Genomic DNA, 18,447 nt, shown 5'->3' on the forward strand with positions numbered 1-18,447 from the left:
AAAGATGTTTTTGCTGCCGCCATCACGTTGGGCTTTTGTGTTTCTTCCAACTTCTTTGGATTCAAATGTCCAATGGTAAACTGGAACATGCTATTGAGTATTTTACAACCAGGCTATGGGGGAGGGGTGCTATGAGGAGGAAATCACAACCACACACAATCAAGTTCTCAAACATGAGCTGCAAACTTGGGATCCTGGTAAAAATCTCCAGAAAAAAAAAAAGATATAAAAGAAGCTGTCAGGGATAAAGCTACATGTAAAAGAATGAAATTAGAACACTTCCTAACACCATACACAAAAATAAACTCAAAATGGATTAAAGACCTAAATGTAAGAGCAGACACTATAAAACTCTTAGAGGAAAACATAGGCAGAACACTCTATGACATAAATCACAGCAAGATACTTTTTGACCCACCTCCTACAGAAATGGAAATAAAAACAAAAATAAACAAATGGGACCTAATGAAACTTAAAAGCTTTTGCACATCAAAAGAAACCATAAACAAGACGAAAAGACAACCCTCAGAATGGGAGAAAATATTTGCAAATGAAGCAACAGACAAAGGATCACTCTCCAAAACTTACAAGCAGTTCATGCAACTCAATATCAAAAAAACAAACAACTCAATCCAAGAATGGGCAGAAGACCTAAATAGACATTTCTCCAAAGAAGATATACACATTGCCAACAAACACATGAAAGAATGCTCAACATCACTAATCATTAGAGAAATGCAAATCAAAACTACAATGAGGTATCAACTCACACCAGTCAGAATGGCCATCATCAAAAATTCTACAAACAATAAATGCTGGAGAGGGTGTGGAGAAAAGGGAACCCTCTTGCACTGTTGGTGGGAATGTAAATTGATACAGCCACTATGGAGAACAGTATGGAGGTTCCTTAAAAAACTAAAAAGAGAACTACCATATGACACAGCAATCCCCCTCCTGGGCATATACCCTGAGAAAACCATAATTCCAAAATAGTCATGTACCACAATGTTCATTGCAGCACTATTTACAATAGCCAAGACATGGAAGCAACCTAAGTGTCCATGGACAGATGAATGGATAAACAAGATGTGGCACATATATACAATGGAATATTACTCATCCATAAGAAGAAATGAAATTGAGTTATTTGTAGTGAGGTGGATGGACCTAGAGTCTGTCATACAGAGTGAAGTAAGTCAGAAAGAGGAAAATAAATTCCATATGCTAACACATATATATGGAATCTAAAAAAAAAAACCAAAATGGTTCTGATGAACCTACGGGCAGGACAGGAATAAAGAAGCAGATGTAGAGAATGGACTTGAGGACATAGGGAGGGGGAAGGATAAGCTGGGACAAAGTGAGACACTAGCACTGACATATATACACTACCAAATGTAAAATACATAGCTAGTGGGAAGCAGCTGCATCACACAGGGAGATCAGCTCGGTGCTTTGTGACCACCTAGAAGGGAGGGATAGGGTGGGTGGGAGGGAGACACAAGAGGGTGGGGATATGTGGATATATGTATTCATATAGCTGATTCACTTTGTTATACACAGAAACTAACACACCATTGTAAAGCAATTATACTCTAATAAATTTGTTTAAAAAATCTTGCAAAAATAAAGAACAATTAAAGAATGGAAAAAAAAAAGAAGCTGTCAGGGATATGTTCCTTCCCCTTCCCTTCAAGTGGATCTAATGCATGTGAAGGGTAGCAAAGTGATAGCATAACCAAACATCAGCATCAGAGAAATTAGATATTTCCTAGAAACTGCAATTCGTGAGAACAGGTTCTTCTTCCTGATGCTCCCCTAAGCTGATTGAAGGTACTTATTATTATTTAGAGGTATAGGTGATACTTTCACTCATCCACTGATTTTTTAGAAGCCCTACGGGGTAGAGCAGAGCAGGGGGCCTCCATGAACTCTAGTCCACATAGGCTGGCATGGAACAGGGATGGAAACTGGAGGTGGGCAAATAAATCCAAAATGTTCATTGAATAAGCTGAGGGCTGGTCAGGTGTGGCTATAATAGAAGATCTCCTGCTCTCTAGCAAAATGCTCTGATTTACTGAGCAGGCTCCAATTGCTGGTGTGCTACCAACTCTCGACCCTCTTTCTTAATTCCTCTTCAAGGGAGATTAAGTTCTGAAGGTTTCTTCTATGATTCTTGTTGGTTTTTTTTAATTTAATTTAAATTATTTTTTAAAAAACATCTTTATTGGAGTATAATTCCTTTACAATGGTGCGTTAGTTTCTGCTGTATAAAAAAGTGAATTAGCTATATATATATATATATATATATATATATATCTCCCCATATCTCCTCCCTCTTGCGTCTGGCTCACACCGTCCCTATCCGACCCCTCTAGGTGGTCACAAATCACTGAGCTAATCTCCCTGTGCTATGTGGCTGCTTCCCACTAGCTATCTACTTTACATTTGGTAGTGTATATATGTCAATGCCACTCTCTCACTTCGTCCCAGCTTACCCATCCCCCTCCCCGTGTCCTCAGTCCATCTTCTACGTCTGCGTCTTTATTCCTGCCCTGTCCCTAGGTTCGTCAGAACAACTTTTCTTCTTTTTTTGGTTTCCATACATATGTGTTAGGATACGGTATTTGTTTTTCTCTTTCTGACTTACTTCACTCTGTATGACAGACTCTAGGTCCATCCACCTCACTACAAATAACTCAATTTCGGTTTTTTATGGCTGAGTAATATTCCATTGTATGTATGTACCACATCTTCTTTATCCATTCATCTGTCGATGGACACTTAGGTTGCTTCCATGCCCTGGCTATTGTAAATAGAGCTGCAATGAACATTGTGGTACATGACTATTTTGGAATTATGGTTTTCTTAGGGTATATGCCTAGTAGTGGGATTGCTGTGTCATAAGGTAGTTCTCTTTTTAGTTTTTTAAGGAACCTCCATACTGTTCTCCATAGTGGCTGTATCAATTTACATTCCCACCAAAGTGCAAGAGGGTTCCCTTTTCTCCACACCCTCTCCAGCAGTTATTGTTTGTAGAATTTTTGATGATGGCCATTCTGACTGGTGTGAGGTGATACCTCATTGTAGTTTTGATTTGCATTTCTCTAATGATTAGTGATATTGAGCATTCTTTCATATGTTTGTTGGCAATCTGTTTTTTTTTTTGCAGAAATGTCTATTTAGGTCTTCTGCCCATTCTTGGATTGGGTTGTTTGTTTTTTTGATATTGAGTTGCATGAGCTGCTTGTAAGTTTTGGAGAGTGATCCTTTGTCTGTTGCTTCATTTGCAAATATTTTCTCCCATTCTGAGGGTTGTCTTTTCGTCTTGTTTATGGATTCCTTTGATGTGCAAAAGCTTTTAAGTTTCATTAGGTCCCATTTGTTTATTTTTGTTTTTATTTCCATTTCTGTAGGAGGTGGGTCAAGAAGGATCTTGCTGTGATTTATGTCATAGAGTGTTCTGCCTATGCTTTCCTCTAAGAGTTTTATAGTGTCTGCTCTTACATTTAGGTCTTTAATCCATTTTGAGTTTATTTTTGTGTATGGTGTTAGGGAGTGCTGTAATTTCATTCTTTTACATGTAGCTGTCCAGTTTTCCCAGCACCACTTATTGAAGAGGCTGTCTTTTCTCCACTGTATATTCTTGCCCCCTTTATCAAAAATTAGGTGACCATAGGTGATGGGTTTACCTCTGGCTTTCTATCCTGTTCTATTGATCTATATTTCTGTTTTGGGGCCAGTACTGTGCTGTCTTGATTAGTGTAGCTTTGTAGGATTGTCTGAAGTCAGGGAGCCTGATTCCCCCAGCTCCATTTTTCTTTCTCAAGATTGCTTTGGCTATTCAGGGTCTTTTGTGTTTCCATACAAATTGAGAATATTTTTGTCCTACTTCTGTGAAAAATGCCACTGGTAGGTTCATAGGGACTGCATTGAATCTGTAGATTGCTTTGGGTAGTATAGTCATTTTCACAATATTGATTGTTCCAATCCAAGAACATGGTATATCTCTCCATCTGTTTGTATCATCTTTAATTTCTTTCATCAGTATCTTATAGTTTTCTGCATACAACTCTTCAGTTTCCTTAGGTAGGTTTATTCCTAGGTATTTATTATTTTTGATACTATGGTAAATGGGAGTGTTTCCTAAATTTATCTTTCAGAGTTTTCATCATTAGTGTATAGGAATGCAAAAGATTTCTGTGCATTAATTTTGTATCCTGCTACTTTACCAAGTTCATTGATTAGCTCTAGTAGTTTTCAAGTAGCATCTTTAGGATTCTCTCTATATAGTATCATGTCATCTGCAAACAGTGACAGCTTTACTTCTTCTTTTCAGATTTGAATTCCTTTTATTTGTTTTTCTTCTGATTGCTGTGGCTAAAACTTCAAAAACTATGTTGAATAACAGTGGTGAGAGTGGAAAAGCTTGTCTTGTTCCTGATCTTAGAGGAAATGGTTTCAGTGTTTCACCATTGAGAATGATGTTGGCTGTGGGTTTGTCATATATGGCCTTTATTATGTTGAGGTAAGTTCCCTATATGCCTACTTTCTGGAAGGTTTTTTATCATAAATGGGTGTTGAATTTTGTGAAAAGCTTTTTCTGCATCTATTGAGATGATCATATGGTTTTTCTCCTTCAAATTTTTAATACAGTTTATTACATTGATTGATTTGTGTGTATTGAAGAATCCTTGCCTTCCTGGGGTCAACCCCACTTGATCATGGTGTATGATCTTTTTAATGTGCTGTTGGATTCTGTTTGCTAGTATTTTGTTGAGAATTTTTGCATATATATTCATCAGTGATATTGGCCTGAATTTTTTTTCTTTGTGACATCTTTGTCTGGTTTTGGTATCAGGGTGACTTTGGGAGCGTTCCTCTGTCTGCTATATTTTGGAAGAATTTGACAAGGATAGGTGTTAGCTCTTCTCTAAATGTTTGATAGAATTTGCCTGTGAAGCCATCTGATCCTGGGCTTTTGTTTGTTGGAAGATTTTTAACCACCATCTCAATTTCAGTGCTCGTGATTGGTCTGCTTATATTTTCAATTTCTTCCTGGTTCAGGCTCAGAAGGTTGCACTTGTCTAAGAAATTTTCCATATCTTCCTGGTTGTCCATTTTATTGGCATTTAGTTGCTTGTAGTAATCTCTCATGATCTTTTGTATTTCTGCAGTGTCAGTTGTTACTTCTCCTTTTTCATTTGTAATTCTGTTGATTTGAGTCTTCTACCTTTTTTTCTTGATGAGTCTGGCTAATGGATTATAAATTTTGTTTATCTTCTCAAAGAACCAGCTTTTAGTTTTACTGATATTTGCTATCATTTCCTTCATTTCTTCTTCATTTATTTCTGACCTGATCTTTATGATTTCTTTCCTTCTGCTATCTTTGAGGGTTTTTTGTTTTTCTTTCTCTAATTGCTTTATGTGTAAGGTTAGGTTGTTTATTTGAGATGTTCCTTGTTTCTTGAGGTAGGATTGTATTGCTATGAGCTTCCGTCTTAGAACTGCTTTTGCTGCATCCCAAAAGTTTTGGGTCATTGTGTTTTCATTGTCATTTGTTTCTAGGTATTTTTTGATATCGTCTTTGATTTCTTCAGTGATCTCTTGGTTATTTAGTAATGTATTGTTTAGCCTCCATGTGTTTGTATTTTTTATAGGTTTTGTTAACCTGTAATTAATATTTAGTCTCATAGCATTGTGGTTGGAAAAGATACTTGATACAATTTCAATTTTCTTAACTTTATCTAGGCTTGATTTGTGACCCAAGATATGATCTATCCTGGAGAATGTTCCATGAGCTTTTGATAAGAAAGTGTATTCTGTTGTTTTTGGTTGGAATGCCCTATAAATATCAGTTAAGTCCGTCTTGTTTAGTGTATCATTTAAAGTTTGTGTTTCCCTATTAATTTTCATTTTCTATGATATGTCCATTGGTGAAAGTGGGGTGTTAACGTCCCCTAGTATGATTGTGTTACTGTCGATTTCTGGTTTTATGGCTGTTAGCATTTGCTTTATGTATTGAGGTGCTCCTATGTTGGGTGCATCAATATTTACAGTTATTATATCTTCTTTTTGGAATGATCCCTGGATCATTATGTAGTGTCCTTCTTTGTCTCTTGTAACAGTCTTTATTTTAAAGTCTATTTTGTCTGATATGAGAATTGCTACTCCAGCTTTCTTTTGATTTCCATTTACATGGAATATTTTTTTCCATTCTCTCACTTATTGTCTGTATGGGTCCCTAGGTCTGAAGTGGGTCTCTTGTAGACAGCATATACACGGGTCTTATTTTTGTATCCATTCAGCCAGTCTATGTCTTTTGTTTGGAGCATTTAATGCATTTACATTTAAGGTAGTTATCGATATGTATGTTCCTAATAACATTTTCTTAATTGTTTGGGGTTTGTTATTGTATTTTTTTCCCTTCCCTTTTGTTTCTTGCCTAGAGAATTTCCTTCAGCATTTGTTGTAAATTTGGTTTGCTGGTGCTGAATTCTCTTAAGTTTTGCTTGTCTGTAAAGTTTTTAATTTCTCCTTCAAATCTGAGTGATATTCTTGCTGTGTAATCTTAGTTGTAGGTTTTTCCCTTTCATCACTTTAAATATGTCCTGCCACTCCCTTCTGGCTTGCAGCATTTCTGCTGAAAAATCAGCTGTTAACTTTATGGGGATTCCCTTGTATGTTATTTGTTGTTTTTGCCTTGCTGCTTTTAATATTTTTCCCTGTATTTAATTTTTGATAGTTTGATTAATATGTGTGTTGGCATGTTTCTCCTTGAATTTATCCTGTATCAGACTCTATGTGCTTCCTGAACTTGATTGGCTATTTCATTTCCCATATTAGGGAAGTTTTCAACTATAGTCTCTTCAAATATCTTCTTAGTCCTGTTCCTTTTCTCTTCTTCTTCTGTGACCCCTATAATTCGAATGTTGGTGTGGTAATGTTGTCCCAGAGGTCTCTGAGACTGTCCTCAATTCTTTTCATTCTTTTTTCTTTATTCTGCTCTGCAGTAGTTATTTCCACTCTTTCATCTTCCAGGTCACTTATCCGTTCTTCTGCCTCAGTTATTCTGCTACTGACTCCTTCTAGAGAATTTTTTATTTCATTTATTGTGTTGCTCATCATTGTTTGCTCTTCAGTTCTTCTAGGTCCCTGTTAAACGTTTCTTGTATTTTCTCCATTCTTTTCCCAAGATTTTGGATCATCTTTACTATCATTATGCTGAATTCTTTTTCAGGTAGGTTGCCTATTTCCTCCTCATTTGTTTGGTCTGGTGGGTTTTTACCTTGCTCCTTCATCTGCTGTGTTTTTCCCTGTCTTTTCATTTTGCTTAACTTACTGTGCTTGGGGTCTCCTTTTTGCAGGCTGCGGGTTCGTAGTTCCCACTGTTTTTGTTGTCTGTGCCCAGTGGCTACGGTTGGTTTAGTGAGTTGTTTAGGCTTCCTGGTAAGGGTCTAGTGCCTGTGTTCTGGTGGATGAGACTGGATCTTGTCTTTTGGTGGGCGGGACAATGTCCAGTGGTGTGTTTTGGGGCGTTTTGACCTTATCATGACTTTAGGCAGCCTGTTTGCTATCAGGTGGGGTTGTGTTCCTGTCTTGCTTGTTGTTTGGCATAGGTTGTCCAGCACTGTAGCTTGCTGGTCATTGAGTGGAGCTGGGTCTTAGCATTGAGATGGAGATCTCTGGGAGAGTTTTTGCTGTTTGATATTATGTGGAGCTAGGAGGTCTCTGGTGGACCAGTGTCCTGAACTCAGCTCTCCCTCCTCAGAGGCACAGGACTGACATGTGGCTGGAGTACCTAGACTCTTTCAGCCACAGGGCTAGAAGAAAAGGGAGAAAAAAAAGAAAGAAAGGAAGGAAGGAAGGAAGGAAGGAAGGAAGGAAGGAAGGAAGAAAGAAAGAAAGAAAGAAAGAAAGAAAGAAAGAAAGAAAGAAAAGAAAGAAAGAAAGAAAGAAAGAAAAGAGAGAAAGTTACTAAAATTAAAAATTAAAAAATTATTAAAAAGTAAAAAAATTGAAAAGTAATTAAAAAGAATGGACAGACAGAATCCTGGGAAAAATGGTAAAAGTAAAGCTATACAGACAAAATCACACAAAGAAGCATACACATACACACTCACAAAAAGAGAAAAAGAAAAAATATAGATATTTATATATATATAAAAAAGAAGAGAGCAACCAAATCAATAAACAAATCTACCAGTGATAATAAACTTTAAATACTAAACTAAGAAACATAACACCAGACACAAATTAGATGTAGAAAGCGAACCCCAAGTTTGCAGTTGCTCCCAAAGTCCACTGCCTCAATTTCGGGCTGATTCATTGTCTATTCAGGTATTCCAGATATGCAGGGTACATTAAGATGATTGCTGAGATTTAATCTGCTGCTCCTGAGGCTGCTGGGAGAAACTTCCCTTTCCCTTCTTTGTTTGCACAGCTCCTGGGGTTCAGCTATTGATTTGGCCCTGCCTCTGCATCTATGTCGCCTGAGGGCATCTGTTCTTCACTCAGACAGGAAGGGGTTAAAGTAGCAGCTGATTAGGGGGCTCTGGCTCACTCAGCCCAGGGAGGGGAGGGAGGGGTACGGAATGCAGGGCGAGTCTGCAGCGGCAGAGGCCTGGTGTGATGTTGCAACAGCCTGAGGCACGCCATGTGTTCTCCCGTGGATGCTGTCCCTGGATCACGGGACCCTGGCAGTGGTGGGCTGCACAGTCTCCTGGGAGGGGGTGTGTGGATAGTGACCTGTGCTGGCACACAGGCTTCTTGGTGGCTGCAGCAGCAGCCTTAGCATTTCACGCCCATCTCTGGTGTCCATGCTGATAGGCGTGGCTCGCACCCAGCTCTGGAGTTCGTTTAGACAGTGCTCTGAATCCTCTCTCCTCGTGCACCCTGAAACAATGGTGTCTTGCATCTTAGGCAGTTCTAGACTTTTTCCTGGACTTCCTCCTGGCTAGCTGTGCCACACTAGCCCCCTTCAGGCTGTGTTCATGCAGACAACCCCAGTCCTCTCCCTGGGATCTGACCTCTGAATCTGGAGCCTCAGCTCCCAGCCCCCACCTGCCCTGGCTGGTGAGCAGACAAGCCTCTCGTGCTGGTGTGTGCTGGTTGGCATCGATCCTCTGTGTGGGGATCTCTCCACTTTGCTCTCTGCACCCTTGTTGCTGTGCTCTCTTCCATGGCTCCAAAGTTTCCCCTGCCACCCCCCGTCTCCACCAGTGAAAGGGTTTCCTAGTGTGTGGAAACTTTTCCTACTTCACTCCTCCCTCCCAGAGGTGCAGGTCCCATCCCTATTCTTTTGTCTCTGTTTTTTCTTTTTTCTTCTGCCCTACCCAGGTACGTGGGGAATTTCTTGACTTTTGGGAAGTCTGAGGTCTTCTGCTAACGTTCAGTAGGTGTTCTGTAGGAGTTGTTTCACATGTAGATGTATTTCAGATGTATTTGTGGGGAGGAAGGTGATCTCCATGTCTTACTCCTCCGCCATCTTGAAGGTCTCCTGACTCTTCTTTTTCATTTGACAAATCAAACTGAAATTATTATGTAGATGCTTTTGATACCCACCCTGCTTATTCAAACATGTGGAGGAGGCAAGGGAGTGGCAGAGAGAGCAAAGCACTGCTTCATTTTCTTGATTTGCAAGGCTGGTCCACAGCAGCACCCACCAAGCTGGCAGGACTTCTTTCTGCATGTTCAACTGCTCGGGTAGGTGGAACATAGAAAAAACCTATACTAGGGAACCAGTGAGGTTGAGCCACCCAAGCCAATAGCCAACCAGCCATGGAATGGACATATCCTATTGCTTTCTGCGGGAGGCTCCCCAGCACTCATCTACCTTTAGCCTTACCGGCATTTGGACTTCCCCCCAAGGCACTCTTACTCTCTTGCTTAGATATGGACACTTTACTGCAGAAACAAGTCCCTGCAATAACATAAAGGGAAGCAACTGGGCTGCAGGAAGCAGAAGGCTGGAAGAGTATGTGGTGCAGCAGTGAAAAGAACACCCCCCAGGGAATCTGGAGACTAGATTCAAGTTTTAGTTTTGTCATTGACTTGCTGTTTGGCCTCAGTCAGGAATAGGCTTCTCAGACTTCCACCATCATTACAAGGTTTGCATGTGTGCATGTGTGTGTGTGCACACACATGTGCATAAGCATGGCCAGAGTTGTTCTTTGGGGAGTTCCCTAAGAGACCTAGTGACTCTGACATTTTAGAAATATTTAAGACTAGATACGGCACACTTGATCGAAAGTTTGGTCCTGGCCTCTGAAATGTACCCATCAGGCCTTGCTAAAGAAAATGCTTCATAGAGGGCAAACCCTCTGAAGCTGGTAAGTTCCACAGTGACCTCAGAGTCTGAAAAGTTAACCACAAGGAATTTTTCTTCTTACTAACTTAAATAAAGAAGGACTTTGTCAAGCAGGGTTGTGTGGGCTTGGATGAGATTAAAGGACCAGTCAATCATGCTAACAAAGGAGGCAGAGAGTAACTGCCTCCTATCCGACAGACTTTCCTTTGTTCCCCACCCCCCAACTATAGACAAAAACAAATAAAATTCCTTCTGAGATGCTGAGTCTTTAAATCATAGTTCAGTGCTTTTAAGTTTGGTGTTAGTGAAGTTCCCTGAACAGGCCAAAGAATTTCAAGCTATTCTTGGTCTCCCATGGCCCCAACTGCAGGGACTGGAGGCCCAGAGCACATGGAGGAATTAGAAGGTCTTCCAGGTATTGGGAAAGGGATAAATGTTTCAGGGAATAGAAAGACAATTGCTGCTGGGAACGTCCTATTACAGAGAATCCCAGCAGGTGTAGAGAAAAAGAGGCCTGCTAACCAGCCACAGTTTCAGAGTGCCTGAGAATTAGTGATCTTGCTAGAGGTCATTTGATCCAGCCCTCTGATCAGGAAACTAGCCAAAGCAAACCAGACACAGGGGAAGGAGAATCCATGATTTCCTAATAAGTCTGGGACAGTGCTGGCTTCTTCTTATGAGCAAGAAGATCTCTTTATATAGATTCCTTCCTCTCCTTGCATCTCAAAGAATCACTGCTGTTTTCTACTCTGTATGGGGACATTATCCTTCAAATAAGACTCAAAAATATGCCAGCTGCTCAGAACTGTGGACATTTCCAGCCATGTACATTAAAGAGGAACAGAAGTAGCAGAATAAAGGAAAGATGACTTTTTCTGGACATTGGTTAAGTAACTGTAAGGCTGTTTAATTCCCTTGGAATGTGCTAAACTATATGAGAAGTTAGAGAGATACTAGCTCTCAAATTACAAGAAATTATACCTGTGTGGAGGCCAGAGGAATGGGGAGCTGACTCAACTTCTACACTATGATCATGAAGCTTAAGATTGCCACCTCCTCCCTGGTAGCATGTCCTGCCTCTCCTATCTTGGTTATATTAGCTGTGGACTGTCAGATTTCATAACTTGGGTCTGAGAGATAAATGTGAAATGTCATTACTCCTGGTTCTCTTGATGGGCACAAGAGAGAAACAATAAATAGTGTACTTAACATACAGGTACTTGTGAGGCCTTAAAGTTCCCAGCTCTGTTTCTGTTTAACAGACACCTCAGGAACTTCAACAGAGCAGTGGCATAAGAGGCAAAAGCTCCATTTATTTGTTAGGCTGTGTATATCCTCTGCAAGTTATCATCTCAGAAGACAAGGCTTTAGTGAAGGCTTTCTGAGTTCAGAGAAGTCGTGGTCACTTCCAATAGAATGGAAGGCTCAGGGATTATTTTTATAAGCAGATAATTAAAAAACAGAATTTGGCCTGTCAATTGGGCAGGGATGATGGTTGTGGCCTGAAGTGTGCAGGCTTGGATAGAACTAGTAGATATGTCAGGGTGAGGTGATCCCACCAAGAGGAAAAGAAGAAGTATGTTGGCTGGCCTGCATCAGAGAACCAACCTTGCACTCTGTGTCTGGGAGTGAATTAGTACCTATTACTCTTTATCCAAGTGTTCATCTGGTGGTGATAAAATTCCAGGACTTGAAAGAGTTTTGAAAGGCTACTGAGTCAACCCAATTATTTCTTAGCAACACCCAAATAGATGAATCTTTCCTTTCCTAATGAAATATTGCAACCGAGATTTCTCCAACCTTCTTAGAAAGCTATTCAAGTACACAACACCTCTCATTAGCAGGAAGTTTTGCCTTGGCTCTAATCTAAATCCTTTCTGCTGCTGTTCAAATATAATTACTCTTTGCTCATCTTTGGCTAGGATGTGAGGTTCTGGCTAAGGTATTCAGACTCTCCAATGTCCCTGTTAGTAAGGGTCCTACCTCCCAGTCTAGGACAGAGGCCTGCCACTGGGCAATCTTGTCAATATTCTCCAAGCGCCGCTTGCGTTCATTGATCTGCTGAGTCACATTTCTCATGACAGCCAGAGCGGCTGCCACATACCTGTAGTCACTGTGAAGACACAAAATTACAAGTTGGATGAGTCAATGTGCCATTGAACCAATGTGCTGGGTGCCAACACTAACATCCATTCTCCTCTTCCTACTTAGCAAGAGAGCCCTGATTTTCAGATGGAATCCATGCCACATGGTGCAAAAGACTACATTTTCTATCCTTCTTTACAGTAAGAGGTGACTTATATGATCAAGTTCTGTCCAGTGATATGTAAATAGAAATGTTAGGTAGAACTTTTAAAAAGCCACCTTTAAGGAAAACAGCCTGCCCTTCTTTGGTCCTTACTTAATCCTGACGCTTAAGAATATTTAGATGTGATGGCTGAAGTTCTAGCAACCATCTTAGACCATAAGGACAAGGTCCATACTCCTAAGGATAGGATAAGAGAAAACTGGAAGGAGTCTCTGATAATCATGCAGCCAGCAAGGCAGCCATAGACTGCCTACCTGCAGGCTTTTTTTCCATGAAAGAGAAAGAGACTCATCTTTGTTATGCCATTATTTTTGTACCTATCTGATACAACCAGCCAAGGATGAAGAAGGGAGCTTCACACATGGCATGGTCCAGAGAACTTTACCATCTGTTCTAGCACCTATTTATAGGGAACTCTGCCCAAAGTCACTGTAAATTAACATCCAAACCTTTCCTCCTATACAATATAGAGATAGGATGTAGCATTGTGGTTAAGAACAGAGACTGGAGCCAGACTGCTTGGACACAAACCTTAGTTTAGTCACTGACTAGTGGTGTGGCCTTTGACAAGTCTCATTCACCCTCTCAGTGACTCAGTTTCCTCATCTGTAAAATGGGGAAAATTACAGTAGAATTTGCTGAAGTTTTAATAATCCATGAAAACTGTTTTACTCTTGGCTCACAGCAAATGTTAGCAGTGTTATTATTAATACAAAACAAACATTTCTCTAGTATAGACATTATATGGGTTGTCTCTCAAAACCTCTAACTCCAGAAGTACAATATTAGGCCCCATTTTCCTGGGACTTTGGATGGCCCACTTGTTGAAGGTTATACCACCCTGCCCAGTTTTCTCTGTTTGTCTGATCTAATTTCCAGTCAAATGGCTCCTGTGAAAAGAAGACTGAAAGTTAGATCCCAGACATTTGGTGGAATTACAATAAGCTGAGAAGGCAGGAGGATGAGTTACAGCTCAGTCTCAACAAACTTTTCCTTAGAGAAGCTAAACATGCTTTGTGGTCACTAACCTGCTCACTGTCCCAGCACCAATTTGAAAGAAGAGAAGAGAAAAAGAAGAGCAGGGCAACTGTCTTTTTCTTCCCTAATACATTGAGGTGTGGAGTGGTGGACCAAACATAGGAACAGAAGAAAGGGAGTTCTAACTGCCAGGGCTGATGAGACACAGCACCTCCTCTTAGCTGGCCTCCCTGGCTCCAGTCTGTTCTCTGCACACCTGCCAGACCACAGTCTTCAAACGTTACTACATTTTATCACCTACGGTGACAGGATACTCACTACAAATCCTAACCAGTCTATTCCGTCTCAAGACAACTCTGTTAACACACACACACACACACACACACACACACATACACATCCCAAAACGTTTTTATCCTGAGCCTTAATGAATGTTAGCTTTATCAGTTTTTCTTGTGGACCTCACATCTGACTCATACTGAACTTATGATCAACCAATACTTCTTAAATTTCTTTAAAATATGCTGTCTAGAAGCTGTATGTCTCTCAGTCTGTCCTTGAATTGTTGATTTCTTAGACCCAACTACAGAATATTACATTTGTTTCTGTTACATTTCATTCTTTTACAGTTACTTGCTCCAACCTGTGAGGGAGTTATTGTGCTCTGTAAAACTGTCAAAGTTTTTCCCTGGCAAGACTATCTGAGCTTGCCATTTAGAAGCAAGGTAGGGTAATGACAGAAGGGGTGGGTGCAGTGCAGAAGTTGCTGACGTAAGTAAGCACCCCTGTTCTTTAGGTCCTTTTTCTGTCTCCCATGCTATTCCTCCCTGATTTGAGAGCATCAGGAAAATGCCTTAAGCCACTTTCTAGGAGGTAAAGCATAGAGTTACACTGTCCAATATGGTAGCCACTAGCCACATTTAATTAAAATTAAATAAAATTTTAAAATTTAGTTCTTTAGTTGCATCAGCTACATTTCTCAGTACTCAATAGCCATATGTGGCCAGTGTCTACTATATTAAACCACACAGATATGGAACATTTACATCACTGTACAAAGTCCTATTGGACAGTGCTGGCATGAGAATGCTTATTACCTCTGCCTGACCCCATGTACTACTTAACCATGAATTTATCACTGCCACTGTGCCATACTGTCAGTCAACCTTTGCCATTTTTAGCTGGCTGCCTTTCTCACGATGGTTAGAGGGGGGTATGTCACCATCTCTAACCTTCCCCACTAGCTTTAGGAGTGGGTGAGAGAAAAAAGTAAATAGCTGTGGTCCAGCCTGAACCCTGCTCAGAGCCCTCAGGCTTCCAGATGAGGTCTGAGCCCAGCACGCTAGTGAGGAGACTGACTGAACCAAGATTGTCTTGTTCCAGACAGGTCAGCTAACCTCCCTCTTGTACAGTGTCTTTCTTCTTATCAGCTTAAGCAAGGTTGGGGGGGGTGGGGACATGTCACCCTTCTGTAAACAAAGGTAGTATTATTCTCCACTTACCACTCTCTATCCACCTAATCTCCCTCGGGAACTACTCTGCCTGCCTGCATTTCAGACCTACCTATCTGAACACCTATTGACCTAAGTCTTCAACATGGCAGTAGCCTCTAATTGCCTTCAAACCCAAGCTACTTTGACATGCATCGCAGGAGTTGTCACCTTGATACAGCTTCCTGAGGCCTGCAAGAAGGAGTGGCCCATGGCCTGGGGATAGTGCTAGGCCCAATGGGTCACCCCAAATGCGGACAGGGATTGATGTAGCCTGCCACTGCCTGAGTCATTCTCTCAGCACCCCTGAGCCTGGGGGTGGAAGGAGAGGGGACCAGAGACCCAGAGGGTAAGAAGGCCTTGAGGCAGGGGTTCCACTCACAAGGTGAAGGTGCACAGGAATGGGAAATCCCAGGGAGATATGCTATCTTATTGGCTCCCACTAAACCCAAAAGACCCTGGGGTTGCTTTGGTCTAAAAGACAAACATAGTTTTTGCCTGTGCTTTAAAAATGGTCCTTGGGGGGCTCTTAAAAGCACTTATGCAAATACATAATTTACCTAGTTAATATCATCAGTCCACAAGTATGATTTTTAGAGCAGACACTCAGGAGTAGGTGGGAGACGAGCTGTGATATAAAAACATTTGAGAATCACTCTTTAAATATACTGGTTTTAAAACCACTGGTCTGAAAGCAGCTCCACTGAGATTTAGGTACAATAATGGCTGCTTCTGGTCACTTAGCACCTTGAAGTATTCCTGTGGAGGTCATTTAGACTCATTACAACATGGGATGGCAGAACTAGAAAAGGCCTTCCAGACTGGCTAGTACAATGGCTCACAAATCTTCCTCGGCATGAAAATCACCTGGAGGGCTCTTTAAAAAGTTAGATTCCCAGACCACTGTCCATACTATGTGTCCCTGCTTTGCCACAGACTTGCTCTTTGTCATTTTCCCTTTCTGGGACTCACTCTGTCTGGCCATAGAATGAGTAAGTCTGACTAGAAGACCTTCATCTAAGGCCCTTTCCATTTTAGGTGCCATAAATGTTTTCCATTTTTATTTTTAAAATATTAAGATATTTTAGTTGGGGTTCTTTAATATCCTATTAGCTCTTACAAGTTTTCTCCTTAGAAAACTTGGGACTCAGTTTTGGCAATGGGCTATATTAAATCTTTTAAGTGAGATTTAGTCACCTCCAAATTTCATGTCTAATTAGTACTCCCACTATCCCCCAGCTAGTAAACAGACTCAGGGAGAAGGGAACAGAGTCCTCCTTTGCAAGGTCCTTCTATACCTACCTCGCTCACAGCCAACAGAGCAAGGAAGGCAGAGTTACCACTGGTGGTGTTACTCACACAAAGGGAGAGTCCACTGCTACCACATTTGGTTTCAAATCTGAAATCTGTCCAGGGCTTCAGACCACTGAAGCACATAACCCACAATATGCTAAAGAACAACATCAACTTAAAAATGAACCTAGGGATTGGCCTAGAAGCTTGACATAAACAAAACCAACTGACCCATACTGATGGCCTTATGCAACTAGGTCTGGAAGTCAGCTCCAAGGAAACCAGGCAGCAGAGCCAAATGAAAGTAGGAAGCAAGCCTGACGAGAATCAGGCAGAAACTAAGGGAAATTGGGCAAAGGCCTTCTTTATTCTTATAGTGATCAATCAGGAAGAGAGCTGAGAGCTGGGCCAATAAACCTAAGGTCACGGATTTAATACCAATTAAAAGCAGGCTATAAATAGGCTGGGGGCTCTAGGTCATGAAGCAAAGCACGTGAAAAAATAGGGGATGGTTCACTGTAGACCATTCCCATTGTTGGAGATGACTCCCAGCATATACCTTACTAATAGAGGGTTAGGAGTATCATTTCCATTCAGAGAAAGATAAGCTCCTTGGTCCTTTTTGGGTTGGTTTTCTTGAAAATACTGAAAAACTTTGAAAAAACTTCAGGGGAACTCTCAAGTCTATTTTCCCCCAGTCATGCTGTGTGTCTAAGGGGAAGGTACAGTTGGGATGAGGCAGAGGAGGGTGTAAAAGACTAAAGAAGACCAGGGGTGTAGCCTTTCAGAAGAAATCTAAGGTCAGTACAAGTTGGGCAGTCTGTTACCAGGATATTTGACTCTATTGAGCAGAGTAGAATAAACAGTTGATTCACTTGGCTGAACTCAGGACTAAGGACTAGGCTATAAGCTCCCTGAAGGCAGTGTCTAAGTGGTACAATAATGATGAACACTGATTTTGTATACATATTGATTTATAAGTTTATAAGCAACTCATAAGCATTGCCTCACTTTATACACACAACAGTCTTCAGAGGTAAGCAAGAATATGTCATCATCCCATTGTGTATGTAAGCTAACGGAAACTCAGAAAAGGCAAAAGGACATACATTCTCAATAAGGATTAACATGTAGAGGAGGCTCTCTCCTTCACTCCTGCCTCCCTCAATCCCTTACCTATGGTCCTGGGCAGTATACTTGAGGAGCTCAGCCAACTGTAAGGGATACTTGCAGATCTTCTGCACTGGCGTCAAAAGGAAACCATCAATAGCAATGTCGATCATCTGCTGCAAGAGGCGACAGGCCTCAAAAAAGTGCTGGTAGCGGCTGTCCTTCATCAGTTTGGAGAGCTCCATACAGGCGTCCAGGTGGTTGTTACAGTACTCAGAATATATCCAGAATCCATCTTGCTGTGAGCAGAGGAAAGATAGAGAGAAAGGGAAAGGCTACTGAGGACTCCAAAAGAAGTTCTGGAGAAATGGGAAAAGAGACCCTCTACTTATATAGAAATATAAAAATGATAATGTCAATCTTTCCTACATTGATTCATAATTTAATAATAAAGAAATTATTTGGGAATTAGACAAACTGTAAAAATTCATATATAAAAATAAATAAAAGAGACCTTCAAGATGGTGAAGGAGTAAGACATGGAGATCACCTTCCTCCCCACAAATACATCTGAAATAAATCTACATGTGGAACAACTCCTACAGAACACCTACTGAATGCTGGCAGAAGAGCTCAGACTTCCCAAAATGCAAAAAAATCCCCATGTACTTGGGCAGGGCAAAAGAAAAAAGAAAAAACCGAGACAAAAGAACAGGGATGGGACCTGCACCTCTGGGAGGGAGCTGTGAAGGAGGAAAAGTTTGCACACACTAGGAAGCCCCTTCACTGGTGGGAACAGGTGGGGGAGAAGCTTCAGAGCCATGGAGGAGAGTGCAGAAACAGGGGTGCAGAGGGGAAAGTGGAGAGATTCCTGCACAGAGGATTGGTGCCAACCAGCACTCACCAGCCTAAGATGCTTGTCTGCTCACTCACCGGGGTGGGTGGGAGCTGAGAGCTGA

General features: G+C 41.1%; 1 protein-coding gene across 9 annotated transcripts in view; it reads right to left on the reverse strand.

Annotated features, from left to right (window-relative positions):
- ARHGEF9 (Cdc42 guanine nucleotide exchange factor 9) overlaps window positions 1-18,447 on the reverse strand; it is a 231,232-nt gene that overhangs the window by 66,909 nt on the left and 145,876 nt on the right. For all 9 annotated transcript variants that reach the window (XM_082376655.1, XM_082376656.1, XM_082376649.1 and 6 more), the window contains 2 exons: window positions 17,555-17,787; window positions 12,293-12,422 (listed from right to left, as the gene is read on the reverse strand). In XM_082376655.1, coding sequence (XP_082232781.1) covers window positions 12,293-12,422; window positions 17,555-17,787 — 363 coding nt within the window. The remainder of the gene's footprint in view (window positions 1-12,292; window positions 12,423-17,554; window positions 17,788-18,447) is intronic.

Source organism: Balaenoptera borealis, assembly GCF_965194805.1.
Source record: "Balaenoptera borealis genome assembly, chromosome: X".
Taxonomy (NCBI): domain Eukaryota; kingdom Metazoa; phylum Chordata; class Mammalia; order Artiodactyla; family Balaenopteridae; genus Balaenoptera; species Balaenoptera borealis.